Here is a 27,995-nt window from a genome sequence, read left to right as displayed (position 1 = left end):
GCCAGGAAAGCCCTCAGAGGTATGCGTGAAAAAGTTTGCAGCTTGGTGTGAATCAACTCATTTGCTTCCACAGTTCCCATCAGTGTATTTGAAGTTGCCACAGAGATGGGATCTGTGGTGGGAGAAATGTTAATAAAGGAATTAATAATTATGTACAGAGTTCTGTGAAAACAAAATGTCATTGCTGAGCAGAGGGTTTGTGGTAAACAGTGTTAAACAAGGGAGAGCTCTGAAGTGAACTGCTGCTTGTTCTTTCAGGTGCCTCCATTTCTCTGATGGACAAAGAGGGCTTGACAGCCCTGAGCTGGGCCTGCCTGAAGGGCCACCTGCCCGTGGTGCGTTCCCTGGTGGAGAACGGAGCTGCCACAGACCATGCAGACAAGAATGGCCGCACGCCACTGGACCTGGCAGCGTTCTACGGCGATGCTGAGGTGGTGAGTGGCCTGTGGTACACCCAGAGAAAATGGGTAGTTGGTGTAAAAGTCGTAAAATCATACAGTTCCGCTTGATGTAGCAATAAACACATGGAGTCCTGGCCCTCCGTATGGGAAGGTGCTTCCACAGAAGCTGATCAGGAAATCCCAGAAGAGTTTGAGTTGGAAGGGAGCTTAAGTACTGACTCATTCCACCCTGTGACATGGGCAGAGACACTTTCCAGTATCCCAGATTGCTCCAAGCACTTTCCAACCTGGCCTTGAACACTTTAAGGAATGGGGCAGCCACAACTTCTCTGGGCACCCTGTGTCAGGGCCTCACTGCCATTGCAGGAAGGATTTCTTCCTAATATCCAGTCAAAACCTACTTTTTTTTTCAATTTAAAGCCATTCCCCCTTGTTCTGTCATTCCAGGCCCTTGTCTAAAGTCCCTCCAACCTTAGAGCCCCTTTAGGCAGACTGAATAATCCCAATTCTCCCAGCCTCCTTAACAGAGGCGCTCTAGCCTTTGGAGCATCTCCATGACCTTCTTTGGACTTGCTCCAACAGGTTGATGTCCTTCCTGTGCTTGGGACCCCAGAGCTGGACACAGCCCTCCAGTCCCACCAAAGACCAGAATGGAGTAGAGGGACAGAATCCCTTCCCTTGACCTGCTACCCACAGTGTACCCTCAGACCCCATGGAGGTGCTTTTAGCCCAGACAGTGGAGAAGAACAAGCTTCTGCTGATCCTACATTCCCAACAGTGTATGGGGTCTCACCCAGGAACAGAACTGACTATTTGCATTCTCATTGCAGGTTCAGTTCCTGGTGGACCATGGGGCCATGATTGAGCACGTTGACTACAGTGGGATGCGGCCCCTCGACAGAGCAGTGGGCTGCCGCAACACCTCAGTTGTCGTCACCCTCCTGAAGAAAGGAGCAAAGATAGGTAGGAGCAGGGGGACACTGCCATTGGTTCTGTGCTCAGGCAGGACTCAAGCAGTGGGGCTGGCATCCTAAAAAATATAAGTATAACCCAGAGGCAGCCTCAGCCCCAGCCACTGCTTCACACTCTGAAGCAGATGGCAAGTCAGGACTACTTGGTCCTCTTTAGTAAAATGGGGAGTTTATTTTTTTTCCTGTCATATTACTTAGCTAAAGTTAATCAATAAACAATTGTTTCTTTGGCAAGGTCTTTCCTCTGGTAATGCTTTTTCTATCTTTAATAGTCTGAGTTGCCAAGTGTACTCTGTCCATGCCTCGCTGTGAGCTGCTGCGTTCACTTGCTCTGTGTATGCTTCCAGATCTCAGTGTACCTGCACTGCACCACACAGCTGCTCACGTTACGTTTTCCTGTGAAAGGGGATTTTGCTGGTGCATTGGCTTCCTCGCTGCCTGCCTCTCACGGCTGCTTTTTTCCTTTCTTTTTTTTTTTTTTTTTCACCTTCATCCATTTTTTTTCCCCCTCTCTCCTACAACTTCTTGTTTTCTCCTTTCTTTGAAGGTTGTCAGACGTTACCGAGTCGCCCACGAGGTATATCTCATTGCTGTCAGCATCAGCTTCGATCTGATAGCTTTGTCAGCCTTGCTTTCTCCTGTTTGATTTAGCCTGCATGCGTTCCCAACACCTCTAATCTTTTAATTTACCTCACCTTCAAATAATTTTTTTAATGACTGTTGCAGAGAATAACTTGAACTCAAAAACTAACCTCCTTCCCCCAAAACGTACTGAATCTACTTATAGAATATTGTTTGACTTATTCTTCACCCACACTAATAAGCTGTCCTCAAATTTTTGCCACCCCTTCCCTCCCAGTAGACAAGAGCTGGGTCTGCAGGGTGGCCCCTGTGCAGAGCCAGTGTCCCCAGCCCAATGACACCTTTGGCACCAGTAGCACTTATATACGACCTTTCCTTTGTAATTTTTTCTGCCTTAAGGGATTTTCTACTCTAGTCTTTCACATCTTGTGAAGCTGGAAATCACAATCCACTTAACCACAAACCACCTATCAACAGTGAAACTGAAGATTCCCTAGTAGACTTCCATAGATTTGAATTTAGAAACGCTTTTATGTAACTACTCTGATTTTTCCTTTAACTACAGTTTGTTTCCCCCATCCCAGCCTGTTCCACATTCAGCACTGCCCTCTTGTGGAAACGGCTCCATCCTTTCCCAGACCATTGGGACTATCCTTAATGACTGCAAAGGAAAACCATTACAGTGGGGATTATGCTAATTTAAGTGTCAGAGGAATTGTCAGCTCATTCCTTTGAGCACTCTGCCCTTTGACCATGCCAAGTTGTTCTCTCCAGCAGAAATTCCCACCCCAGGGTATTTTTTTCCGCCCAGCTTCCTACCACCCTTGCATTGTATGAGTTCTTTACCCATCATGCATCCTGTACACTACAGGTCCAGCAACTTGGGCAATGGCAACCTCCAAACCAGACATCATGATCATCCTGTTGAGCAAGCTGATGGAGGAGGGAGACATGTTTTATAAGGTGAGATGGGTGGGTTTGGAACATGGAACAGGTGCAGCTTGCAGCATCACTTGGTGTGAAGTTATGGCTGTGTTCAGTCAGTGCTTGGTCCTCCCCAGCCTAAATGGTTCTGTGATTCTAATGCTGGTGCCTTAACCCATGGCATATAAAAGCTCCTGCTCACAGAGTTCCTTGTGTTCTAAACCATTTGGTTTTGGTTAGTGGGGTTGGAGAAGAGGGGATTGATTCAACAAACCTGCAACAAAGCTGAAACAAAGCCAAATTACTCTGGATTTGAGCCAGCACTTCATTTCCTCATTGAAAACAGCAGGACCTAAGTGTTTGCTGGGAGTGCTTCTGCCACTGCATCAGGTCTGGCAGCCTTGTCACTACCTAGTGGGCTCACTGCTGGGGGAACGCAGCAACAGGATAGAATATCCCAGAAAGACTCCTGGAATAAACTTCTTGCAGTGAAAAGAGATTGTGAGGACACAGCTGGCTTTGTCATGTCCTTTAGCGCATGGGAGACATTCCACTGTTACAGTTAGGGAGTCTTTTTTTTCCTTTCTGTTTGTTTTAAGCCAATCTTTAAAACCTGGGGATTTACACACACTTACAAAATGTGAAGTACAACAGTTATTTCACTGTGAGGCTCTAAGGGTGAAGCAAAAAATACACAAAGCTGGCATTGTAATAGGAGTTACCTGCCAGAGAAACATGATACAGCTGAGAAACCTGAATCTACAAGTTTTTAAAACTCACTATTTGTAGCTGCAAAATTTTTATGTCTCGGTCATGAGGAACTGTTTGTGTCCTAGATCCCATCCTGCCCTCGTTCTCTCACCCTGCCTGTCAGCTGCCCCCCTTCAGGTTACACATCGTCCCATCCCAAAATTAGTTGCCAAAAATAGCAGAGATGAGACACCTTTGAATGTGACTGCTGTATGCCAATAATTATAAATGGAACCCAGTTAAAAGACTCAGATGTAGAGTTTTAAACATCTGATGTCCAGGGAGGTGAATCTCATCCTGTTTGTCCAAGTTCAGAGCCAGGGCAGTGCTGTAACATTAATCTTTGCTATTGCCCTCTGAGCCCCAGAACTCCACCCAAAGTCCCACAATTTGTGTTCCTTACCCTCCTGGGATGTCTATTAAGCTTTGGGTGGAGGGTGTTTTCCAGGAATGGGTAACTGATCACCCAGCTCAAAAGACCATCAAGCCAAGAGCCAGATGGAGTTGTATCGAGTTAACACTATTTCTCCATGTTTCCTGCTGTAATGTGACAGCTCTGTATGAAGTGGGAGATCTCAGCTTGTGCAAGGCATCTGCCTTTCCAGCTCAGATGTTCCTTTGATCAAATGTTCTGCCCTTCCTTTCTAAGAAAGAGCTAAGTAGTGAGGTTTCATTTCCTTAGACACTTAAAACATTGGTGGGGCTGATGAGTGAATTCTCTGCCAGGAAGTAAACCCAACCCAAGGAGTTTTGACGTGTTTTCCTTTTAACAGAAAGGTAAAGTGAAAGAGGCTGCCCAGCGCTACCAGTATGCTCTGAAAAAATTCCCCAGAGAAGGGTTTGGAGAAGACCTGAAAACCTTCCGTGAGCTGAAGGTGTCGCTGCTTCTCAACCTCTCCCGGTGTCGACGGAAAATGAATGTAAGTGTCCCCTCTTTTCATGGCCTTAAGCACAATGCCACAGCTCGGTGCCTCTGCAGAGGCATGTCCACCCCAATCGTGCTTTAGCCTCTCAGATCTCTCTGTAACCTGGTTGTCCTTCACAGAGCACTGATATTTTATAATTCCAAAGCAGTAGTGATTTAGTATGCGTTTCAGATGATTAAAAATTCATTGCTATGTTTATAGCTCTTTGAATTTTTTATTACTCCCTTTTGATGATGATGTTCACATCATCGCATGGGGGTGGAGGCATTTTCCAGATTTCTGGGGCAACAGTGAGGAGGAGCCAGGAGATGTGCTTCTCTGAATACTAATTAATTTCAAATGAAGGAGCATATGCTTAGGGGGTTAGGTTAGCACTTCCCCAGGGCAGTGACTCATTTAGAAACACCTCCACAAGACTCCCTCTCGTCCCAGAACTTCCAGATCCCTGTCACTCTCCCCACTACAATCTGGCAGCATCCAGCAACCAGCTCGTGCAGATAGATGCCTGTTCTGCCAGCCTTCCCTGGCTTGGAGTGCAGGGGCTTTCACTTCCGAAAACTGAAGTCTGCATAAACTCAAAAAGTGACATCGCTGAGGTCGTGAGTCAGCAAAAGTTACACTTTTGGAGGGGAAGGAGCTTTTGGGACGCTTTCACTTCTTTTTCTATGAGGAAGAAAGATTGAAAACCAGGGGAATAATATCTTAATGCTGGTGAACAAACACAGTTTGGAGAAAAAGTGTGAACCTTCTCTTTAAATCAGACAGTTCACAGCTAATCAGCTCCATCCCTTGTACTGTACTTTGAGGACAAGATTTTTGGTTTATCATTGACTGGGGAATGGCAGGTTTTGTAATAGAAAATTTTAGAGGGTTGTATTTGGTCTTGCAGGTTTTGCACCTATAGATGAGACCATATAGGTACCTGTCTCATGACTGCATTCCCAATTCAGTTTGTTGGACAGTAACTCCTCAGTAACTGCTACTGCAGGTACAAACAGAAGTTTAAGCTTCCCCAGGCAGGGCATGCCCAAAGCAAAGGTTGGCTTCACAAGTTTTTGAACAAATCAGGAGCAGCACTATTCACTCCTTTCTCCCAGAGCTGCTCAGGTCATAGCCCAGTGCAGCAATCCAAAGTAGTGTTTGGTTGCAAAATGGAATCCTCTCCACTAGGAGGAGTTCTCCTTCTCAAGTGCTTAGCTTCAGCTGAGCTTAGTGGGACACAAAGCATTCAGGATAAGACAAGGGAGGGTGGTGACAGGGTCTAAACCAGAGCTGATAATCTGCTCTCATGGCACTGCCCCTGGAAAGTACCCAGAGCAGCCCCATCCCACACTGTCACCCTCTCCCTGCTCTCAAACTATCCCCCCAGGTGAGCTGTCATGAACAAGTGAGGAACAGTGGTATTGATAGGCCTTTGCCAGGCAGGTCCTGTTGGCAGCTAATGTAGCTCTGTCCTTCACAGGCAATTTTCTTCAGCCCCTTGAAGAATATCAGTGTGTTCAGGGAAGCAGAAGGGCATGGGAAAGGTTTCCTATTGCTTTCAACTATGGAAAAAAATTGTTCATGAGATAACATTCCAGCCTCTGCAAGTCCGTATGTTTCCTCAAGACTGTAGGTTGTTAGAGAGAGATTTACATGCATGTGTTGGGGACACAGTGAGACTTGCTGGCCTCTGTGGGTGATGACAGCAACTTGCGTTAACCATGCCTGAGTCTTTGGAAATGCCATCATAGCTCCCTGTCTGTAAATGACATTGAATCCACGTGAAATATTCCAATACCATTAAGTTTTCCATGAAATACAAAAAGAAAATCCATACTAAGTTGTTTTTATTCCCATGCTGTATGTATTTTTATTTATAAATTTATTCAGTCACTTACCTGCGCACCTATTCAAATGACAGGATTTTGGAATGGCAGAAGAATTTGCCACTAAAGCACTGGAGCTGAAACCGAAATCTTACGAAGCTTACTATGCAAGAGCAAGGGCCAAACGCAGCAGCAGGTGAGGAGGGACAGAAAGAAGGGTGTGAGGGGGCCAGGCTCTGCAAGCTTGTCACATCAAGTGTGGGCACCCACTCTGCAAAGCCAGGCAGTGCCCCCGCAGGAGGAAATGGACAAGGAACATTCATTAATGAGATCACAAACTTCCTGAACTCCAAAGTAATGCCCTCCCTCATTTGGTGATTTCTGAGTCCAAATGTTTTGAGAGGTTTGTCTCAGTGGAACTTTGCCTGGACTTCTTATAACACTGTGCACCAAAGTGGGGTGTTCTTTTTCAAAGTACACTTAATTTGACCACAGCTTGGACTCAAAGCAGAATGTGACTCTGGCCTTTGTTGTGTAAGAGGGAAGACACATTCATCACAGTGGTCTCCTCTAGCCTTAAAATCTGTGCATCTCTATCCTGTGTCTGCCCAGCAGATGCTGCTTACCAGCTGAGCAGTGGCTGCAGGCAGGCACTGTCCAAGGAGCCTCCAGCCAGAACTTGTGCCCAGGGCACTACAACCAGCTCCTGGAGACCTACCTGTTCACCTACCTCCCTGAAGGCTAAGAGATGTGAGATTAGATCCATTTGTCATTCCTAATGAGCATCAGGGCTCCTTGGGAATTCTTCTTCACAAGGAATGGGCACCCTGCCACTGCATCTCTTTAATTTGCAGCCAGAATATCTCACGTTGCAGTGCAGATATGTGAGCCCCTCTGTGCAAACATCCCAGCTCAGCAGATACCACCAGTGTGTGACATTCCATGCTGGAGGAAAGGGTGGAGCTGGGCCCCTGGCCCAGCTGGTGCAGGTCCAGCAGGTCCTGATGTGGAAGGCGAAGCCATAACGTTCTGTTCCACAGAGGAGGAGCTGGGCTGTACACACACCTCATGCCTTTCCTTTAATAGTCTCCTCTCCATTGTTCCCAAAACATTAAGAGGAACCTTAAGACCTATGTTCCTCTCCAGATGATATCAGTCTCCCACATACCAGTGTCCTTTTCTCCTTGGGTCTCTCCAACAGAAACTGTCACCACTTGGGCTTTGCTTCTCCCTGTCCCAGTCTATGCTCAGCAACACCCTGAAGTCACGCTGGTAGAGAAGGAGGCCTTTTCTTATTCCACCTGATCTTTGATGGCTTGTACAAAAAATTAAGCCAGTGATGGGAGGTGCTGGGGGGAGAATCACAGATGGGGACTTTTTCCCCCATCTGGGTGGGTTTCCCCAGATCACAGTCATGTTCAAACACATAGTTTTGCTCCAGAGTGAACAGTGACCCTATTAATGAAAACTCCCTTCCCAAAGCCCCACCTCCCTGTTACACCTCCTAGACTGGCCTTTCCCTCACAAAGGCTTCCCTGGGCTCACAGCCTCTGGCACATTGCTTGATTGCTTCATTCCAAAGAAGTTAGCCAAATCCACTGCACAACTGGAGAGACAAGCCTTGCCCAGAGCACTGACCTGTGGGAGCCCCTGAGCTCTGAAGCCAGGCCTGACGCTGTGTGGTCTTGGCATCAGGCAGAAGTTAAATTTTCAGTGGTGTAAGTGGCTGTAGCTCTGTCAGAGCTTGTTTACAGCAGAGGTGAGCTGGGTTTGCAGTGATCAATGTGTTGGTGTCCCCTTCGCTAAAACAGAGGTGAAGCTCATGGTGATGCTGGAGGGAGTAATTAATTAGCCCCTAACGTAAGCTGCAGAGGCAGGCATGTTTGCTATTGTGGGTTGTGCCATCTCAGGACTCTGTTCCCTTTGTCTCCAGAATTTTCCCTCTGTTTGGATAACATAAATCCAAGGGAGGTCCATAAGGCAGCGTGTGAGAAGTGCAGCAAGCAGTAGCAATCACAAATCTCCCCCTCAGTAACATGCACAAGCCACTTTATTGCCCTGGAATCTCTGAAAACAGCTCCATCCAAATCCAGAGTACTTTCAGATCTCATTTCTGTTCCTTTGTCAAGCAGGCAGTTTTCAGCAGCCCTGGAGGACCTGAATGAGGCCATCAAACTGTGTCCTAACAACCGTGAGATCCAGCGGCTGCTGATGCGTGTGGAGGAGGAGTGCAGGCAGGTGCAGCAGCAGCAGCAGCAGCAGCAGCAGCAGCAGCAGCAGCAGCAGCAGCAGCAACAGCAGCAGCAGCAGCAGCAGCAGCAGCAGCAGCAGCCACCATCGCCACTCCCGGTGGAGCCAGAACCTGAAGCCCAGCATGAAGAGCTGTATACTGTGCAAGATATCTTTGAGGAGGAATACCTTGAGCAGGATGTAGAAAATGTTTCCATTGGCTTGCAGACAGAGTCCAGGCCAAACCAAGGGCTGCCCATCATCCAGAGCCCACCCCCATCTCCAGCTCACAGGGATTCAGCCTATATTTCTGGCTCACCTCTCAGCTCTCATCAAGTCTTTGATTTCAGGTCCAACAGCTCTGTGGGTTCACCGACCAGGCAGGGGTACCAGTCCACATCTCCTGCTCTGTCTCCGACACACCAAAACTCACATTACAGACCCAGTCCTCCACACACATCCCCAGCTCACCAGGGCTCCACTTACCGCTTCAGCCCCCCTCCTGTCGGAAGCCAAGGGAAGGAGTATCAGAGCCCGCCACCATCTCCCCTTCGCAGAGGCCCGCAGTACCGTGCCAGTCCCCCCGCAGAGAGCATGAGCGTTTATCGGTCCCAGTCCGGCTCCCCAGTCCGCTACCAGCAGGAACCCAGTGGGGTCACCCAGCTCCCCAGCAGACCCAAGTCTCCGCTATCCAAGATGACGCAGAGATCCTTCCAGATGCCCCAGCTCCCCGTGGCTGTGCCGCAGCCAGGGCTGAGGCTGCAGCCAGCCAAGGCACAGATCGTGAGGAGCAATCAGCCCAGCTCTGCCGTCCATTCCAGTACTGTCATCCCAACAGGTGCGTACAGCCAGGTTGCCCACTCGATGGCCAGCAAGTACCAGTCGTCATCAGGGGACATGGGGGTCAGCCAGAGCCGGCTGGTCTACCAGGGCTCCATCGGGGGCATTGTGGGTGACAGCAGGCCCGTGCAGCATGTACAGGCAAGTCTCAGCGCTGGAGCCATCTGTCAGCATGGAGGGCTGGCCAAAGAAGACCTTCCACAGAGACCATCCTCAGCATACAGAGGGGGCATGAGATACAACCAGACACCTCAGATTGGGCGAAGCCAGTCCGCCTCCTACTATCCGGTGTGCCACTCAAAGCTTGACCTGGAGCGTTCTTCCCACCCCGCCAACCAGCTGGGCTCTCCAGATGTGTCTCATCTCATAAGAAGGCCCATCACAGTCAATCCCAGCGAAATCAAGCCTCACCCACCAACTCCAAGGCCTCTACTCCACTCTCAGAGCGTTGGCCTCCGCTTCTCCCCTTCCAGCAATAGCATCTCTTCCACCTCCAACCTGACTCCCAACTTTCGCCCCTCTGCTTCAATTCAGCAAATGGAGATTCCCCTCAAGCCAGCCTACGACAGATCGTGCGATGAGCTGTCTCCAGTCTCACCCACACAAGGGGGCTACCCCAGCGAGCCAGCCCGTTCCCGAACCACACCTTTCATGGGAATCATAGATAAAACTGCTCGGACTCAGCAGTACCCCCATCTCCATCAACAGAACCGGACCTGGGCTGTGTCATCAGTGGACACTGTCATTAGTCCTACATCTCCTGGCAATCTGCCCCAGCCAGAATCCTTTAGCCCGCCCTCTTCAATCAGCAACATTGCCTTTTATAACAAAACCAACAATGCACAGAATGGCCATTTGCTAGAGGAAGACTATTACAGCCCCCATGGGATGCTGGCCAATGGGTCCCGGGGAGACCTCCTGGAGAGAGTCACCCAAGCCTCCTCGTACCCCGATGTCAAGGTGGCAAGGACGCTGCCTGTGGCGCAGGCCTACCAGGATAACCTGTACAGGCAGCTCTCCAGGGACTCCAGGCAAGGGCAAACGTCCCCAATCAAACCAAAGAGACCATTTGTGGAGTCTAATGTGTAAAAGACACTTGTTGGAGTGAGACCCTCATGTTTTCAGCACACACTTCCAAGCTTGATTTCCATGCATACTCTTATAATTATAATTACTATTATTATTATTATTTTTATTTCTCTTTGATAGCTACATGATCAAGTTTCTCCAGTACTTTGTGTGGTGGTCAGACAGCCATGCACGTGCCCCAGCCCTTTTGTTCCCCAGCTGACTGTGAAGCCAACATCAGCCAAGCCAGTATCGTTTGCCCAATTCCAGCAAAGTTCCAACCAGGATATCTTAGTCCATGATGTGGGGTGGTCCAGAGATAACCCTACACAGAAGGAGGTAACCAGATCTTTTTCAAGAGACAATTGCCTTGGATTTAAATTGGTTTCTTTTGTCTCAGTGATTTCTTACTCAGCTCTGATGGGAATTCCTAGGGAATTCCACAGGAGCCTTTCCCAAGGATGCATTCACAGGTCCCCATGCCAGCCAGGTTGTTTGGCTCTTTGCCCCAAAGAGAGGATTATCCTCAGTGATTTGATTTAACACCAGTAGCTATGCACAACACCCACAATACCCATCCTGATTCTGCTGGTTTACAGCGCTTTCCTTCCTTATTTGACTTGTCATTGGCCAGAAGGGGTGGGGATCAGACGGCACTTTGCTGCTTTCCAAGTATCTACCAGGTACCCTCACACTTACTTCTTTGCTCTGGGGCATTTTACAAGCATTGAGGGATTAAGGTTGGCCCTTTGTTATTTGTTTTAATTAGCCAAGGGAATTGGCCAGGAACCTCTTGTGCATGAACTGGGATTGCACCAACTCCTTCATACTGCTGGCAGACTACACCTCATCCACAGCATTTGCACAGGGCAAGTTAGTATTGGGGACTTCATCTGGGGGGATTTATCACTTGCAAGTAAGAGCAAAAATATGACTTAAGAAATGGTATTCAAAGAGGAAAATTGCAATTCTTAAGTGTTTTTTTACATTTTTTTTAGGATGAGGATATAGAACATGGCATGATGGTCCCAAAAGAGGAAGGGTCCTTCTGCAGTCCCAGCCCTGCAGCATCCCTTCCCTGCTCAGTCCTGCCAGGGAGCAGGGGCTGTAGCAAGGGCTATGCTTCTCTAAGATCCTCTGTTCCCAAAATCCTGGAAAGGGACACCGTGTTCCATATCTGTACATGGTAGAGACCATGTGTTCCTTTTTGAGAAGCTGTAGTTAAGAGAAACCTATTTATAATTTATTTATGTTATCTATTTCAGGAAATTTCCCAGTTTGGGTTGGGTTTTTTCTATTATTTTCAGTTTTTTAATCAAATGCAAGTCTCATCAAGACAACATGAAAAGCAGGGGCCGGTTCCAAAATCCTTTTTATAGAATTTTCAATAATTTTTCAGTTATTTGCTGAAAATTTCTTTCGAGGTGGGGGGAATAATTTCCTTTACTGATTCCTTTATTCCTGGTGGGTTTGTAATTTGCCTTTTCTGTTCTGAGGGTGAAGGGTGGGATGACGGGAGGGAGAGCGATAATGCTGTAGCTTGTTTTAAAGCAAACTAGTGCCTGTTGCCCAATGCCAAACCTCACTCATATCAACTCTTGGGAGCGATTCAGTGCTGAGCAGGGGAGCGTTACCTCCAAAGGGCTACTGCGAATCGATTGCAAGACTTCTTGAACCAAATCACAAGCTCCAACCTCTGCAGGTGTGAGTGAGCACATCCCAGCACCACATCACTGCAGCTGCACCCATTCACACCAGCTCAGTACAGGGTCCCGAACTCTAAGCAAACCCTGGCTTTGATGGGGCTTTTTTTTTCCCCTGTCTGTGGCTCAGCACATCTCATTGCTGTTTCATTGCCTAATTTGCTCAGAGAAAGCTGGGACATGCACACCTTGGGCCAGGGGAGGCTTGTGTCTTATAGACACATGGAAAGCATTTGTAAGGCGGGGTTCCTCTATGAGTTTTGGCAATTTTGGGGCTTTCTTGGGCCATCTGGTCTTTGTCAAGGCAAATTTGGATTGAGGTTGGTGTTTTCTTCCTTGAGGTGAAACCCAGTGCTGACTTTTTGCTTTATCCCAGGGCTCTGTAAAATGGGGGCTGGCTGGGACCCCTTTGATGGGGCAGGTACCCCGTGAGGACACTCAGCTCTGTGCGTGGTTTCTCTCCTTGCAAATGGGGTGTGATGGTTTTCTTTCTTCCTCTCATTTTTGAAATAACATGCTCTGTATTGTAAGGAATAACCGATTTCTCCTCCGCATCCCACACGCCCATAGCTGGGAGACGTATCCTGGGTCTGGAGCAGCATCAGTCACTTTGCTTAGTGCTTCTCATCCTCCAGTTTTCTGCCTGAGTGAGTGGCTTCCTACCTTTAGTTGCTTCTTTGAAAGGAACAAGTAACCCAGTTCAGCCCTGTCCCTGTTCTATCTGGCCGAGTGAGACACACTGTGACCGCGGGTGGATCCTCGCCTCTGCCACACCAACAGGGTGGTCCAGGAGCATTGACAGGAGAACTGCTCGTGCTTTGCTTTCGCCACTCACTGCCTTCTGCTCCCAGTCCTGTCCTTCAAAACATCCCCTACAGCACTCCTGTGTGTAACTTTTCAGTTTCTGAAGATGTTTTACAGGAAAAAGAAAACAGCTCACGCTTTTAACACAACCATGAAGCTGAAGAAGGCTTGAAACACTGCGGCATGCAGGTTTTTTCACAATTCCACGTGTTACATTTTCCACAGATTCTTGCACTAATGGTTTTCCATCTCTTCTCTCTGTAAATGGCTGCACTTTACTGTTTGAATTTGTTACTATGATAAATATTGGATATTTAAGCGTGAGTAGTGTCTTACTTAGAAAAATAGCAAAACAGCTCATGTCTCTTAGTGTATTTTTCAAAAAAAAAAAAAAAGAAGAGAAAAGAAACGAAGCAATGAATCACAACATTTATAGCACAAGAACTGACTCCTGTATATAAGCATCAACAGATTGAGTAATTTTTGAATACAAAAGTATTTGCAGTGGTTTTAAAGCACTTTCCCGGCAATTCTCTTATGGACAGTCGAGGCAAGATGGCTGCTGTGGTCACCAGGTGGGTGAGAAGCACATTTCTTCCTGGAAAAGCTGTTCTTGTTCAGCCTCTTATGTCTTCTAAGTCACGATTTAATCTTTGCATGAGGAGAAAAAGAGGTCATTCTGTGTTGTGCTAGCATGGCCCCGTTGTGCTTGGGGGGAGCACAAGATCAGAACTCACCCTGAGGGCCCTTCATCCTCTCCTCTTAGATGTAGGTCTGACAACCACAGGCCACATTGTGGGATCACACTCAGTTTCAGACACTGAGCTGTCCTGTATGTCTGTGCTACATATTTAACTGCTTTTTGAGTAATTAAGATGCAGGACAGTGCTGCCAGCTGGTGTCACTCCCAGCTGCAGTGGTACCACGGGCAAGCCCCATCTTCGAGCAAGTAGGATTTTGGGTCCACCGAGCAAAGCAGGTTCTTGATACTGAAACTCCGGTTTTCATTCTTGGGGTGCATGGGGAAGGCAATGCCAAAAGTGATGGCGAAGCTGACCTCTTCCTTTAGCCAACCTTCCCACCAGGTGTCTCTCATCCTCACCTGTGGCTGCTCCGAGACCCAGGTGTGCCGCCGCAGAGCTGGAATCTTCTCTCCCAGCATCAGGTGTGGGTGTCTGCCCCATCCCTCAGTGGGGGTTCATTGGCTCTTGCTTTTCTCCCAGGTCGGGAGGATGCTGTGGCCCAGGGGAGGGGACACTAACATGGTGGGGGGCTCTGCAGTGTCCCCCCAGTCAGGCTGGGAGTGGCATCAGAGGGCTTTGGACATAGTCTTGAGTGGGCATCAAAGTGCTTAGGAAGGAGGGTTTTACAAAGACAGATCCTTTGAGATCCATCTCCAAAGGATGCACAGCCTGAGCTGCTTTCTCTGTGTCACTGTTTGGGAGGACTGTGACAGCTCCAGCAACCTGAGATGTGTTTCTGTCCATCTGTCTGTCCGCTGTGGCACCAGTGCCCAGCTATATCAGTCCAAGCACTGAACTTTCTGGTTATTTTTCTTTAACCTAGCTGTGAAGAAAACCATGTGGCTGGTGTGAACATGTGAGCACGCGTATGCCAAACACCAGAGTCATGCTGGGATGAGATCTGGAACCAGAGTGGGTAGTAAACTGGGAGCGATTCAGTCTCCTTTACAAATGTTGCAGTATATTCAGGGCTACCCAGGAGAAGTCTAGCTAAAACCGAAGTGCCAGCTCTGCCTTATCTAGAGAACCAAGCAAGCCAGCGTGCCTGCTCATCCTCCGCCTTCCTTGCCTGCGGGGGTCGAAGTGAGCTGCCACGAGCTCCTTGGTGGTTGTACTTTGCTGTAGTCTTGGGAATTCAAGGTAACTCTTCAGGGTTATCAGTGTTTACCCAAGGGCTTAGGGAAAGAGCTGCTGTACCTGCTGGGACCTCTGCAAATCAATGCCTTCACCCCATGCTGGCTGCACTGTGCAGGCTGCTGGGTGGTGTGTTGGACACAAAGCACAACGGTTGAAAGTGAATCTGCGTTCTTTTCAGCTTTGTGTGAATAATTGCTGGATTTTCATTCAATCACTCTTTTTTCTAATATAAACCACTAAGGGCTCAATTCTTTAGCAAGATGCGTTCGTGTCCAACTCTTGACTATACAGCTGGATCTCACCACAACTGGTACAGACCGACCCGAGAGATCACAGCGAGCATGGCCATCACAGGGAAAGGCAACAGACACCCAACCTGCCAGCTGTATCCTTCCTCCTGCTCATATTCTAGCTGTTGCGGTACTGGGGAGTCAGCAGATGGGTCCCATCTGATGGGATCACATCCGTGGTTGTGAAAATAGAGGGCTGCTTTGCCAAAAGACTTCATCCCTTTGCGTGATGCTGTCCAGAGGCAGCAGTGGGGAGGCAAGTCAGGGTCGGAATGGGTAGGTGGGAAAGCCTTGTGCACATAGAGCTGGGTCCCCACAGGTCTGCCTCACTGGGCACTGCTCAGCCAGCCACTGAGAGCAGCACTGCGTGCTACATAAAGTCCATTGTGTTGCTACACCGATAACCAGAGACTCCGTGGACTCTGCCAGTACTGCCGGGCTCATCCCTGTCCAGCCTTTTCTTTGCCATAGTGTTGCATTCAGCGTTCCATCTCCTTTCTGTCTTCACATCCAAGAGGATCTGAGTTGGGTACAAACATGTCCACTACACCCGCCTTGTGCTTTGTACAACTCCCTGGTTGCCGTCCTCTGAGACACTTGCTGGGAAGATCTTTAAGACACTCAAATTTTCCTTTAGCTTTTCTATAATTCTGATGTAAAGGACTCCTCTCTGTACAGTATATTATCCAATGCATGTTCTATTCTCTCTGATATATTGAACACCACACAGTTGTGATATTGTGCAGTGGGAAGAGCAGCCCCTGCCAACAGCAGAGGCCTTTGCCTCTCATCTCTAAGGAAAAAAGAAAACATATTTTTTCCTTTGCTGTATTTGCTTGAGCAGAGTTATCTTGTCTGTACATGTGAGCTGTGAGATAGATGTGAAAAGTTCAAAAGAATGCATTCCCCCCCTCCAATGTATACAGATTGTAATCTGTACAATGAAAACTGTATGTATGAAAAAATGTACTTATTTATAAATGGTTAACACTTGGAAATGGTGTCTGGTCTGCTGTTTTTCCCACACTGGGGTCAGTGAAGGAGTATTCTGATGCTTCTTGGTGTGGAAATGATGGTGTGAGGGTTGGGTCTCACAGTGACTGCATAGGGGTGGGGACAGGGACCTGGGGACCACCAGGAGCAGGAGGCGACAGAGTCAGTGCTACTGCTGCCACCAGCAAAAGGCATTTAATAACAGAGTGGCTAATAATTATAACACCCAGTGCATGGCCAGACCCTGCAGATGTCCCCATGGGGTCCCTCACACAACCACCAAGGTCTGCAGTGCTGGACAGGACAATTCCATCCCTAATACCCACCCACCCTCCCTGGCCCCTAAGGCAGTTCCTCTCTGAGGCATGTGGGAACTCAAGGGTACCCCAAAACTGATCTGGGAGGCAGAGTCAGGAGGAGAACAGGGTTAGCTGCAAATATTTATTAGGTTGGGAGCATCCACTGAGCAAACACATCAAGCATGGGGAGAAAACACTTTAGACATGAAGCTACTGAACCTGCATGGGCATAGGGTCACTCCAAATCCCCAGGGAGCCCTTTAGGGGAGTGTCCCCTACATGTGGCAATGCTGGAGGGTCAGGGGCTACCAGTGAGTGGGACTTCCCAGTGGTGGCAAACATCCCCTCTGCTCACCAGCACTGGGAACAGGCTGTAGGTTTTGGCCGCCCACAGTGCAGAAATCTCTGCTCCCACTCCATCCCTAGAGTGGGGAAGAGCCCAGAGACACCTCTTTGTGCCCCTGCCAGCACTGCCATTCCCACAGGGCTGGGACGAGTTCAGGGGCCACCAAAGGATGGACAGGGCAGAGCTTAGGATGATTAAGGCCAAGCGAGGCCAAGTCCAGTGGGAAGCATTACACCAAGCATGTCCTTCCCCAGCTGTCCTCATAACCCTGGGCTGGGCAGAGATGCAAACCACCAGGGACACAGTGCACAGGAACATTTCAGACATCACAAGGAGCTCATGCTGGAGACCAGGAGCTGGGGATGTCACTGGCTGCCACCACCAGGGCTCTCTCCTTCTGTCAGGGTCTTGAAGTCCATAGACAGGGCCAGCTCCTCTGCCAGCGGTGGGCGCTTCCACTCCTCCCGTGTCAGCACGTAGCCCACCACTAGCCCGAAGGCCACCAGCAGCACCCCCAGGGTGTTGGCCAGGATGCCCTCAGGCACAAAGTGGCTGTAGGAATCACTGAGGGGATGGAGAGGAATGCTCAGTCTTTAAGGGATCGTGGCCTGTCCCTGTCCTGGCTGGGACCCTCTCCTCATCCTCCTGGCACACACCATAGGAAAGGTTCCTTTCCCCAAATCAGAGCAAGAGTGGAGTGTTGGTGTTTTGCTCACTTTTGGGAGACACTTGGTGACAGCAGATTAAACTGGTGGCACAGTCCTCTACTGGGGCTATAGGCAGCCCAGTGCCCTCCCTGCTAGAGGGAAGTTGCTCCTGGGATGCCCCATAGCCCTGTCCCCACAGTGCTGGGGCTGGGGGTGACCCCAGTGTGCAGCTGGAGTCATCACTGTGTCCGCCAGCTGCAAGAGCAGAGGCCTCAGGAACATTAGTGTCCTGAGTGGTTCTGCAAACACCTGGACACAGGGGAGTGGCACTGGGCATTTTATCCACATTCCCAAAGAAAGCTGTTGCAGGTTCTAGCCCCTTGTTAAACATCATCTGGTAAGTGATTCAGCAGCAGCAGAAATTAAGGCCTCAAGGAGAGATTTAAGAGCCGCAGACTGAGCAGGGACAGGGGCATCCCTCGGCTGGAGGTCTGGGGTGCCACCCCGTCACCCCAGCTCAGACACCCACCTGAGTTTGAAGAGGAGCATCTCAGTAATGCCCAGCAAGCAGGAGGTGATGGAGAGAATAAAGAGGGTGATGCCAAAGAAGATGTGCTGGGGCTTGTACCACCCTCTCAGCAAGAAGGAGGCACCAGGGAACAGAAAGAAGCTGCAGCCCAGGAACCACTGTGGGGACACAGGGATGTCACAGGTGCTGCAGAGTCCCTTCCCTCCCAGAGGGACAGGGGCTCCCCACCCCTTACCTGCAGGAGGTAGAGCACAAAGGTGGCCATCCCACACCAGGAGTGTAGGCTGTACATGTCAGGGATGCCCTTAGTCTGGTGTGACTCGAAGACAGCGATGATGCCTGCAGAGAAGAGTCCATCACCACCAGAGCTACATCCTGCCCAATCCACCCATCCCATCCCATCCCATCCCATCCCATCCCATCCCATCCCATCCCATCCCATCCCATCCCATCCCAGCCCAGCCCAGCCCAGCCCAGCCCAGCCCAGCCCAGCCCAGCCCAGCCCAGCCCAGCGCTCACCCACAAGGGCAATGACCAGTGCCAGGCCATGGAGCAGCGCATGCAGTGCCTTGGTGGAGCGCTTGGCTTCGTGCCTGAACACACGGTACACCAGGAGAGCTGCACAGAGAAGCCATGAACACCCACAGGTATCACCCAGCATCGCTCAGGGATGCTTGCACAACTTTCCCATGTCATTTGTCACCACTTTGTCCCCTTCATTCCCTGCCCGACCACAGCTCCAGGCTTTGGAGGCTGCAGCGGGGACAGGGCACGTGTCCCACCGTCCTGCTCACCGTCACCTTGGAGGAACACCATACCCAGCACCATGCAGAGGGGGTGGGCGTTGAACTGGAGGGGGCTGTGCCAGGCCACGCCGCCCCGGTAGCGGCCCAGCCAGGCACCTGTGGTGGCCAGGAGCGTCAGGCCCAGCAGCTGCGACACGGCCACGTACACCGAGAGCCCGGTGGGGCTGGTGGGCGGCGGGGCCTCATCCATGGACGCCTGCAGGGACAGAGGGGTGGGGGCAGCGAAACCACAGTGGCCCCAAGCGACAGCAGGTCCCGGCTGGCCGGTCCTGGGTTAGGGTCCTGCTCCGAGCAGCGTCCGTCACCTCTGCTCCACCCTCACCTGCCACGGAGCCGGGCGCTTCCTGCTCCCGCTGCGTCACCCGCACCTGGAGGTGGCTCCGAGCCGCAGCGGCACACCCATCCCCGTGCTCCTGCACCTCCTGCCTGTTCCTGGACTCCCGTCCAATCCTCCTGTCCCTGCCTGCCTGCTTCCGTCCTTTTTCCCAACCCCTCTGCCCCTGCCTATGTCCTGCCTGCCCCAACCCTCCTGCAACAACCGTCCCTCTGTCCATACCCCTCCATCCTTGTCCTCCGGTGCTTGTCCCTGCTTCCATCCTTTTCATCTCCATCCTCCAACACTGTCCCTCCATCCCCATCCCTCCCATTCCATGCTCATCCCATGGCCCACCTTCAGCCCCTCCCCAGTCCACCCACTCCCAGACCACCACAACAACCCCCAAACCCTGACAGGAAGGCAGCGCAGGGGCAAGCAAGGGATCCCCTCCATGATAAAATCAATGGTCCTTGGGGACGTGGGGCTGAGTGAATATCTGTGCTGGGGGGGACAAACACATGATGCCACCCAACCACAGCTACACCAGAGACCCTTCCCATGGCCCCTACAACTCACCTGCATTATGCTTTGTGCTGGGCTGTGCCTCAATGGGTCAGAGCCACCTCCACCACTGTCAGAGCCACCTCTCCTCTTCCCTGTCACCTAGAGACAACAGGTCCTAGTCCCCAGGTCCAACGTTCCCCCTCTGCCCTGGCCCCTTTGCACTGCCTCTGAGGAGGAGGAGCCCCCTGCTAGCTGTGGCAGACGGACCCACGATGCTGTCAGGACTGGGGGAGCGTGGAGAGAGGGAATGCATTAAGACTACATGCACACTTTGTTCCCAGCCACCTTTATTGGATCAGCCAGATAAGTGGGTTAAGGGAATTGGTTTATCCCATTAAGTTTCACTGCAAAGGCCGCCTGTGTCCAGCCGCACTGCCTGGGGCCATGGGGTGCTCTGTGGGACGGACAGGGGGACCAGGCTGGGGAGGGACAGTGAGAGGCACCGGCCTCACACCAGCCACCCCCAAATTCTCATCGCACCCAGGGGCCGCTGGCACATCTGGAGGTTGCAGATGGGGACCCATGTAGTCCTGTCCTTCCCTCCCACCAGTTGCCCCGGCATCTGGCCCTCACGGCACTCACACAAGGCAAACACAGTCCCCAACAGCACTGAGGATGCAGGGACAGGGAATGAACACCCACAACCTGGCAGCAGGACACAGCGTGTGCCTGTTGGGAGCAGGATCTTCTGAGTTGCCCATTAGTCACCACTGAATGCTGGGAAAACTGGAAGTGACTGGACCCCTTCACCAGGACCTGAAGGGTCCTGCCTGATCCCCTCTCCGCCTCTGTCCCCCGTGGACCCCCAAGCACATCCCCAGTTTCACCCTCCCAGGGAAAATCCAGTGCTTCTTACTTATGGTGGGTGTTTTCTCTGGTTAATCTGCCTAGCCCGCGTGCCCTGGGCGGGGAGGATGCCCTAAAAAGCACGTTTCACAGCCCCTCACTGTGGCCTCTGACTGGGGCTCTCCAAAATGCCAGTGGGCTCTCAGGGCCTGTCTCTGCCCTCGATGGGGGCTATAGGCTTCTGCAGGGGGTGGGGATTCTCTCCAGTTCATAGCTCAGGAGTGATGGATTGAAGGTGGTTGGAGGCAGACACCCACGCAGCTCCCCCGTGTCCCCCAGCCCTACCTGTGGGTGCCGAGTGGTGCTGCCTGTGCCAGACCCAGCGGTGACAGTGTCTGAGCAGGGACAGGGCCACCGCGTTGGCAAGGCAACGGAGCGATGACAAAGCGAGGGGGAGCTGCACCCCCAGCATCGCTGCAGAAGGAGGTATCACGGCAGGCAGGAGCGGAGGCAGGGGGCTGCGAAATGAGAGGGGAATCACCGCCTGGTGGAGTCTGTATTCTGGGGACAGTCCCCAAGGAGGTCAGTCACTTACAGTGTGTGTGACGCCCAACCCTGCCCGCCCCCACCCCCGAGCTGTTCACCCTGTTGCACTCTGTGACACCCCAGCCCCAAACAGGCCAGGACGCACCAGGCTCTACCAAGGACTGTTCCCTGCACCACCCTAACGACTGTCCCCTGCTCAGGGGCTTTGTCACCATTTAATTTGTGTTTGGGCCTTGCATGGCTCTGGTTCATCCCTGCACCCACCAGCAGCACTGGAGTGACATCCTGGGAACCATCCTCGGTGGATCAGAAAAATCGGGGAATAGCAGAGGAGTGACATGACCCCCCGACCTCCAGCTGCCCCACCGCCCTTCCAGCCCCGCTGGGCACATCCTGCACTCCCTGTGGAAAATTCCTGAGGGAGAAAAAGCCTGGAGACAGGATATGAGGGGAAATACTGGGGAACTGGGAATACTGGGGACCTGGGTGGAGAGGAGGGGTGTCCCCATCTCAGCTCTTCCTGGCCGACGCCGGGAAAGAGTCCCCCGGGGTGCAGCACCCCAGGACCACCACACCCACGCCCCCCCTGCCGTGTCTATGTGTCCGTGTCCCCGTCCCTGTGTGTGACACCGCTAGATGTCACCAGGAGCTCGCGGCGCTCAGCGCCCTGGGGAGAGAAGAACCGCCCAGGGCTCTGGAGCATCCTCGGCCCTGGATCACCCGGAGGAGATAGAGAGACCAGGCACGGCCCGGGTGGGAACGCCGCCAGCCCTAAGGCTGGACCCCCGGAGGGACACGGGGCACCCCCAGAGCCAGAGCACCCTTGGGAATCAGCGCACCCTTACTCATGGCGGGGTTTGCAACACCGTCTGCCCTGGACCACCCATGGGAGCTTGGAGCATCCTGGGACTTGGAGTGGCTGGTGGGATCTGGGGCTCCCGTGGTACAGAAGATCAGGTGTAACAGCCTCTATTGGGGTTACATGTAATATTATATATAATATATTTTTAATGTATATATAATATATTTGGGTTATATATAATATCTATAAGGGCTGCTCCCCCAGCCCTTCCCTTGGGCACTCAGGTCTGCTCTCACTCACACAGAAACTCTGAGCAAAGGCACCTGAAGTCCCAGCTGAGACCCCCCACCAACATCCCATTCCTTTCTCCCCCCCACCCCCACCAGCAGGGACTTGTGCTGTGGGGCACAAACCCCAGGAGCTGGGGACCTACCACTGCCACCATGGCGTGATTCAGCAGAACTGAAACCCCACTGCAGCCCCAGAGCCTGACGGAGACCTGACACAGCAGGGCCAAAGTCTGGGCCCTGCTGCAGCCCGGGGCAGAGTCCCAGAGCCACCACCACAAGCAGAGGGAGGTGAGCTACGAGATATGGGGTATGGTGCTGCCAGAGGAGTCACTGTCACCACACAGCCTGTGCTGGGCCTTTACACTGCTTGGAAAATGGTTTACCAGAGTCATCTGCTAAAGCCATAAAAGCCACCATAAACTGAAAACCTTCAGCCATCAGGCTGTGCCATGGCTGGGATGAGCTGGCCGGGGGGTGGGCAGAGCAGAAGGAGGACTCCCCCTCACCACAGCTGAGACCCTTGGAAAATCTGCAAAAGGGATTTGGATGAGATTTGGAGATTCATTCTTTAGGATACTTGGTGAGACATAAAGCTTCACCCCGATGAGAACAGCACTGTATAACCCAACACCAAACAGGTTTAGAAATGTTTATAAACATGCGTCCAGCTGAACTATCTCAACTTCCAGCAGACAGAATTAAATGGAGGTGGATCTTGTCCCATCCATGCAGCAGCGACAATGGCAGCGTTTGCTCAGGGACAACAGTGCCAGTCGGTCCAGGGATAAAGGAGCCACTTCACTACCGAGTTCCTCTTACCAGGGAGGAGCAGCCATTTGTAATGAGCTCTTTAATTAAAGGCATTGCCAGGGGCATAATGGCTTTATTAAATCTGCCTGAGCTTTCCCGAGCTGGAGGTAATGAAATCCTCCTGGCACTGCTGGGATGGGGATGTGTCAGTCAGGGACCAGATCCTGTGCTTGCTGTCCTGGCATAGACCTGCAGGTTGAGGGGATGCTTGGGACCTCTTGGGCTGCTCAGGGCTGCCCAAGGCCTCTCAGGGATGTTCAAGGCTTCTCAGGGCTGCTGAGAGGTGTTTCAGGATACTCAGATGTGCTTGGGACTGCCACAGCTTCCATCAGATCAGTGAGTGAAGTGGCTCTGGAGATGCTGGTCCAGCTCCCCAGCTATTGGCTGAGCCTGGAACCCTTTCCAGGTTTGTCCTGGGCTGTCAAGAATCCAGGGATCAATAAGAGCATCAACTGATAATTCATGAAAAAAACAGCAGTTCTTGTCCTTGCCCAACTGTGCCTCCCACCTTGGCATGGGCATCTTCCCTCTCTCCACCACAGATTATTAAATTACCATTTTGCTGATCTAACTTCTTTTGGTTGGTTTCTTTCTTCTCCTGTCTAAATTAAATTTTTATTGCTAAGAAATGCTAATTTGAAAGATGCCTCCCCGGGGGATTGCAATTCAAGAGCCCAGCAGCCTCAGAAGAGACAAGGTGCTGCCTGAAACAACCTCAGCTGCTGCTGTTCCATGTGAAACCCCAAACCTGGGTCTAATTTACCCATCTTTCACTAAATATAAGAGAAAAAATAACAGTCATGTTGGAAAGTGCAGTGGCTGCCAAGAGGGTGGCTGAGGGGTGGCTTAGGATTAAACACACATCAAAAGGGTTGATCTCTGGTTCCCTGGGATGCTGTGAGGGCTGAAAAACAGGTAATTCCCAGCTGGGCCAAAGCTTCCTCAAGGACCTGGACCCTTCCCAGGCTGCAAATCAGCTGGAAAAGACTCTGGTTCTCCTCCTGACAGCAATTAAGCCACCCTGTCCTCCTCCTTGCCAGGAACGCAACTTTGCTGCGTGGGGTGGGTGATACAATCAGCCCAGCGCAGCCCCTGCAAACACTTCATCTCCTTCAGAAGAGGCTCAGGCGCGTTTATGGCGATTTTTTAATAGCAGCTTGGATAAACAGTGGCGATAACCCGTGCCGGGCTCCCAGAGGATGATTAATGCTCCCGGAACAGTCACGCTCGCTCGCCTCAGGGCTGGGATTGTTTTCTTTTATTAAAGGAGTGGGGGGAGGAAAGGGAATAATGGACTTTGCCGTGTTTTATTGGGTTGATGGGTGCAGAGGGAACACGTTGGCCTCTTTGCTCACCCTGTATCATGTTCAGCTCTAGCTGAGTGGCAAAGATGGGGGATGGAGTGATGAAGGATGAAGGACAAAGAATGAAGGATGAGAGATAGAAGATGAGAAATTAAGGTGGAGGGAGGAGACATGAAGGAGGACAGATGAAGGATGAAGAACTAGCAGTGATTTCTGGCCATGTTTTTATTTCTTGCCCTGTGATGTTCCTGACTGTGCACATATTCTGCACTGTGGCTGAGGTCTCCCCAAGGGCTGGACTATTGGGGTCTTACATTTATTTAGGACCCTTTCAAAACATGGGAATCATTTAGGAGCCCTGAGCCCACCAGTGCCTTCAGCATGCTGCATATTCAGGGCCTTGCAGTGTCACGGCTCATCCTCGGGGCTCTCTTTGCAATGGGCACACCCCTGGGCTGCTGGCACTGGTGGCAGTCTGGGAATGAGGCTGAGGAGATTTGATGGTGAAAACCACATGTCCATGCCCTTCCCACTCACCCTGGGCCCTGCTGAGCCACCCAGCTGGGGGAAACACATGGTCCCTCTCAGGCTGCCCCGTGTAGCCAGCCCGAATCACATGAGTGCCCACACCTGCACCAGGTCCAGTCTTCCCGGGACAATAAACCCTTGTCCTAGGGCAGGTATGTGCTACAAAGAGCTTTTATGGGGTGGGGTGGAAATTGTGATGATAAGGAGCTTTCTGCTGCGTTCCACTGAGTGTGGACTTCGAGTGATAAAGCAACACTTGCTGTCATGGGGCCAGGGTGAGCTCCCCCACAGCCCACTGCCCCCTATCCCCACTCAGAGGGGACACACCAGTCTTTCAACACACCTTAAATCCAGGAAAAAGCTGGAAAGAGCCTCACAGTGTTGCCAAAACTGCTCAGCAGAGACCTTTTGCAATCAGACAGCAGGAGCAAGCATTTCTGTGTCCCTCTTACCATTACGGTCCCCAGATCCATTGCCCCAGGTGACATTGAGGGGCTCTACCAGCCTCAACACTCACTGGAACTGCTGAAAATTATTTTAGCAATCAGAGGTCTGAAATAAATGGTAAATAGCCTGATTGCTTGGGATGTTTCTTTTATTTTTTGGAAGGATGAGGAAAAAATGCTGTTTGTTTAGATGAAAAATTTAGACTGGAGGGGGTGTTTCCCCTTTCCCTCATGACAGCATCACCACAGCTGGGAAAGCAACTCAGAGAATTATACACTATGATAATTGATTGAATTCGTCAGTAAATAAAGCAGCCACCTTTAAACTCAGGGTCTGGAGAGGGAGGAAAAATTCTCAATGCAGTGGTTTGTACCAACAGGTGCAGGAGTCATCATGCCCATGAAACCACAGCCACCAGGAAAAGTGACACACAGGTCTGCATTCTGGACCAAAAAAAAAGCTCTTTTGGGGTTTAAATAAGGAAGGAATTATTTCTCTTCAAAAGGGAATCCTCTCTCTCACCTCCAGAAACTCCTTAGTTCTTTAGAGAGATGGATCAGGTAGAAGTTATGAAGCAACCTTGAAACCTTTGAGAAACTGTGGGATGGAGAAGCCAAAAATGTGGTTTATAATAAAAGGAGGGGAAAATAAGCTTGAACATCCCAAGCTTTAGGGGCCTTAGGGCTGGGATATACCCACATAAATCACCAAATATTTCCAGCCAGCACCAGGGCCATCCCCAAATTCCTGCTCCTTTGCTCCACCACACCTGCTCACCATCTCCCATCACACCACCATCACAGCCACCTTGCAGCTCCCCTAAGAAATATTTACTGTCAAAACTCCTTTGGGAATTCTGGGCTGTGCCAGTGAGTGCCCCTTCCAGCACTGCTGACTGTGGGCAGGGAGATTTTGTAGGTCTGGCAAGCCAAGGAACTGACCCAAAATGCTGAGAACAAGCCGTGCTCCTTCACGTGTGAGGCCCCAGCTCGGGGTCACCACCGATGATGCACTGTGGTGACAGCCTGGCCATTGCACACGTGTCCACTCCCACGTGCCCCAGGGAGGGGGAGGACAAAGTCTCCACGGAGTGGTGATGGCAATGCAAACCGATGGGAAGCATCCTCTGGCCCAGGGCAGCTGCCGGGCACATCACGTCTCACCCAGCGTCCCCCAGCCCACATCCCCTGTGAGCAATTCCGCATCCGTCTCCGTGGCAACGCATTTTTCACATTCTTCAGTTTCTCCTGCCCCTCTGGTCTGTGGTGCTGGCAGTGCCGGGTAGCCTGCAGGCTGGAAGCAGATGGATGTCCATCACCCACCGCAGCACCCCTGAGAGGGGCAAGGAGAGTAGGGACTGGTCCTGCTGCTCCACAGGATGCCCACAGGTGACCCTGAACCCATCCTTGGTGGGTGCTGGAGCATGGCATGGATTTGGGGCGGCACAAAAGTAGCAACAAACATCTGACAGCTTGCAAACATCTCACCTGCCTTCCTGGCCCAACAGCCACATAACCTGCCAGTGCTCTCCTTCATGTGGGATATTTTTCTGCCTGATGCAGCTGGAGTTTTGTAGGATAGGGTGACAGAGCCATGGGCATCTTTGGAGATGCAGCCTTCGAGAGGAACTTCTTTTCCTGCACAAAGTCCAGCAGTAGCAGCAGCAGCCCCTCTTGCACCAACCTCAGCAGATGCTCTTGTGTTAAAGGATGGAGCGCTACCCTTGTCCTGCAGGATCATCCATTGGGCACATCAGCCTTGGAAAAGGCAATATTATTATTATTATTATTATTATTATTATTATTATTATCATCATCATTATTATTAATGGCCTCATATGCTGGGATTTCTGTATACCAGAAATTGCACAGACTGTTTTAGCCTCACTGCTCTCCTGAAACTCCCACTGGTGCCAGAGGCTGCACCATGACCTGGAGCTGGGAAAACCCCTCCCTGGCGCAGCTGGGAACGGAGACTGGAGGGGGGCAGGAAATCTCCATTCACTGGCGCTTGGTCTCCAGCCAAACTGGACCCAAACCAACCATTTTTTTTCCAAGTTCCCAGTAAACTGGACTTTTCAGAGAACTGTGGCTAGGGAAAGGGGTCAGCAAGGGGGGCTGAAGGCAGATGCTGACTTTGCCTCCAGCTCTATGATGTCCAGGCTCAGTGGTGCTGTTGCACTACCCCCATGGGGACTCCCCCATGGGTTTGGGGTCGGGGGGATGAAGGGTTTTCATGTGCTCACATCAGCCTATGCAGGTGGAGGGTGCTAGAACAGGGTGTGAAGTTGGGATTTTTGGAGTGAGGTTTAATAGACATCAGAGGATTGCAGTCTTCTAAGTCAATTCTTTTTTTTTTGGAAATGGCTGTGCAAACCCCATAGGGTCCCCAGTGCTGACAGGAGAACTTGTCCCTTTTTGAGTGGCCACGCTGTCCTTATAGAGTCACCCCATTGACTCACTCCAAGTGGCCATGATGTTGTCCAGAGGATTTCCCTCTCTCCCACCCCCCAAAAAAGCTCTTTCTTGGCACGTGTTCACTGTGTGCCTATGGGGTGGTTGCTCCAACAAGGAGTAATGAGGTCAGTCAGCCCAGGGCCTAAGTTCAGCCCAGGCACCATTCCCAGGGCTGAGGCCAGCCCCTGGGGAAAAGGGATTTAGTTGATTAAACAGAAAACAAAACAAAACAAAGGAATTATCAAGCCCACCAACATGGGTCTGGTTTTCATTTTGAAGGAACTTTTTGTTACTCATTTGTCATCAGCCTAATTCCTCCAAGTCCAAAACATTTGGTTTAATGTGATGTT

General features: G+C 51.1%; 2 protein-coding genes across 22 annotated transcripts in view; one reads left to right on the top strand and one right to left on the bottom strand.

Moving 5' to 3' along the window:
* Window positions 1–16,174, top strand: part of TANC2 (tetratricopeptide repeat, ankyrin repeat and coiled-coil containing 2) — a 159,720-nt gene extending 143,546 nt beyond the window's left edge. For 17 of the 18 annotated variants that reach the window (XM_086864250.1, XM_086864244.1, XM_086864254.1 and 14 more), the window contains 7 exons: window positions 259–434; window positions 1,232–1,364; window positions 1,920–1,949; window positions 2,826–2,917; window positions 4,402–4,548; window positions 6,458–6,558; window positions 8,495–16,174. In XM_086864250.1, coding sequence (XP_086720376.1) covers window positions 259–434; window positions 1,232–1,364; window positions 1,920–1,949; window positions 2,826–2,917; window positions 4,402–4,548; window positions 6,458–6,558; window positions 8,495–10,520 — 2,705 coding nt within the window. In that variant the 3' untranslated portion in view covers window positions 10,521–16,174. The remainder of the gene's footprint in view (window positions 1–258; window positions 435–1,231; window positions 1,365–1,919; window positions 1,950–2,825; window positions 2,918–4,401; window positions 4,549–6,457; window positions 6,559–8,494) is intronic. The other variant, XM_086864246.1, reaches the window with a different exon arrangement.
* Window positions 16,175–16,596: 422 nt separating this feature from the next.
* On the bottom strand, window positions 16,597–21,055 carry CYB561 (cytochrome b561). 4 transcript variants are annotated; one of them, XM_086864229.1, is made up of 7 exons: window positions 20,808–21,055; window positions 19,689–19,775; window positions 18,785–18,992; window positions 18,510–18,608; window positions 18,226–18,329; window positions 17,991–18,148; window positions 16,597–17,378 (listed from the first exon to the last, which is right to left on the bottom strand). In XM_086864229.1, the coding sequence occupies exons 2-7, from the start codon at window positions 19,692–19,694 to the stop codon at window positions 17,180–17,182; spliced, it is 774 nt and encodes a 257-aa protein (XP_086720355.1). In that variant the 5' UTR covers window positions 19,695–19,775; window positions 20,808–21,055; the 3' UTR covers window positions 16,597–17,179. The 4 variants fall into 4 exon arrangements, with proteins under 4 accessions (XP_086720355.1, XP_086720357.1, XP_086720358.1 ...); XM_086864231.1 differs by lacking the exon at window positions 20,808–21,055 and having other exon boundaries at window positions 18,809–18,992; window positions 19,689–19,938; XM_086864232.1 differs by lacking the exon at window positions 20,808–21,055 and having other exon boundaries at window positions 18,893–18,992; window positions 19,689–19,845.
* Window positions 21,056–27,995: the final 6,940 nt, after the last annotated feature.

The sequence above is a fragment of the Cyanistes caeruleus genome, chromosome 27 (assembly GCF_971803275.1).
Source record: "Cyanistes caeruleus chromosome 27, bCyaCae1.hap1.1, whole genome shotgun sequence".
In the NCBI taxonomy this organism is placed as follows: Eukaryota; Metazoa; Chordata; class Aves; order Passeriformes; family Paridae; genus Cyanistes; species Cyanistes caeruleus.
This window is presented reverse-complemented; position numbering and strand designations above follow the sequence as displayed.

What these genes read in the sequence shown, in the direction of transcription:
- CYB561 (XM_086864229.1), bottom strand. An exon ending in GGTGTTCCTCCAAGGTGACG is followed by an intron (nt 18,609 to 18,784) that starts GTGAGCAGGACG and finishes TTCTCTGTGCAG; the next exon opens with CTCTCCTGGTGTACCGTGTG. An exon ending in TTGTGCTCTACCTCCTGCAG is followed by an intron (nt 18,149 to 18,225) that starts GTAAGGGGTGGG and finishes GTGTCCCCACAG; the next exon opens with TGGTTCCTGGGCTGCAGCTT.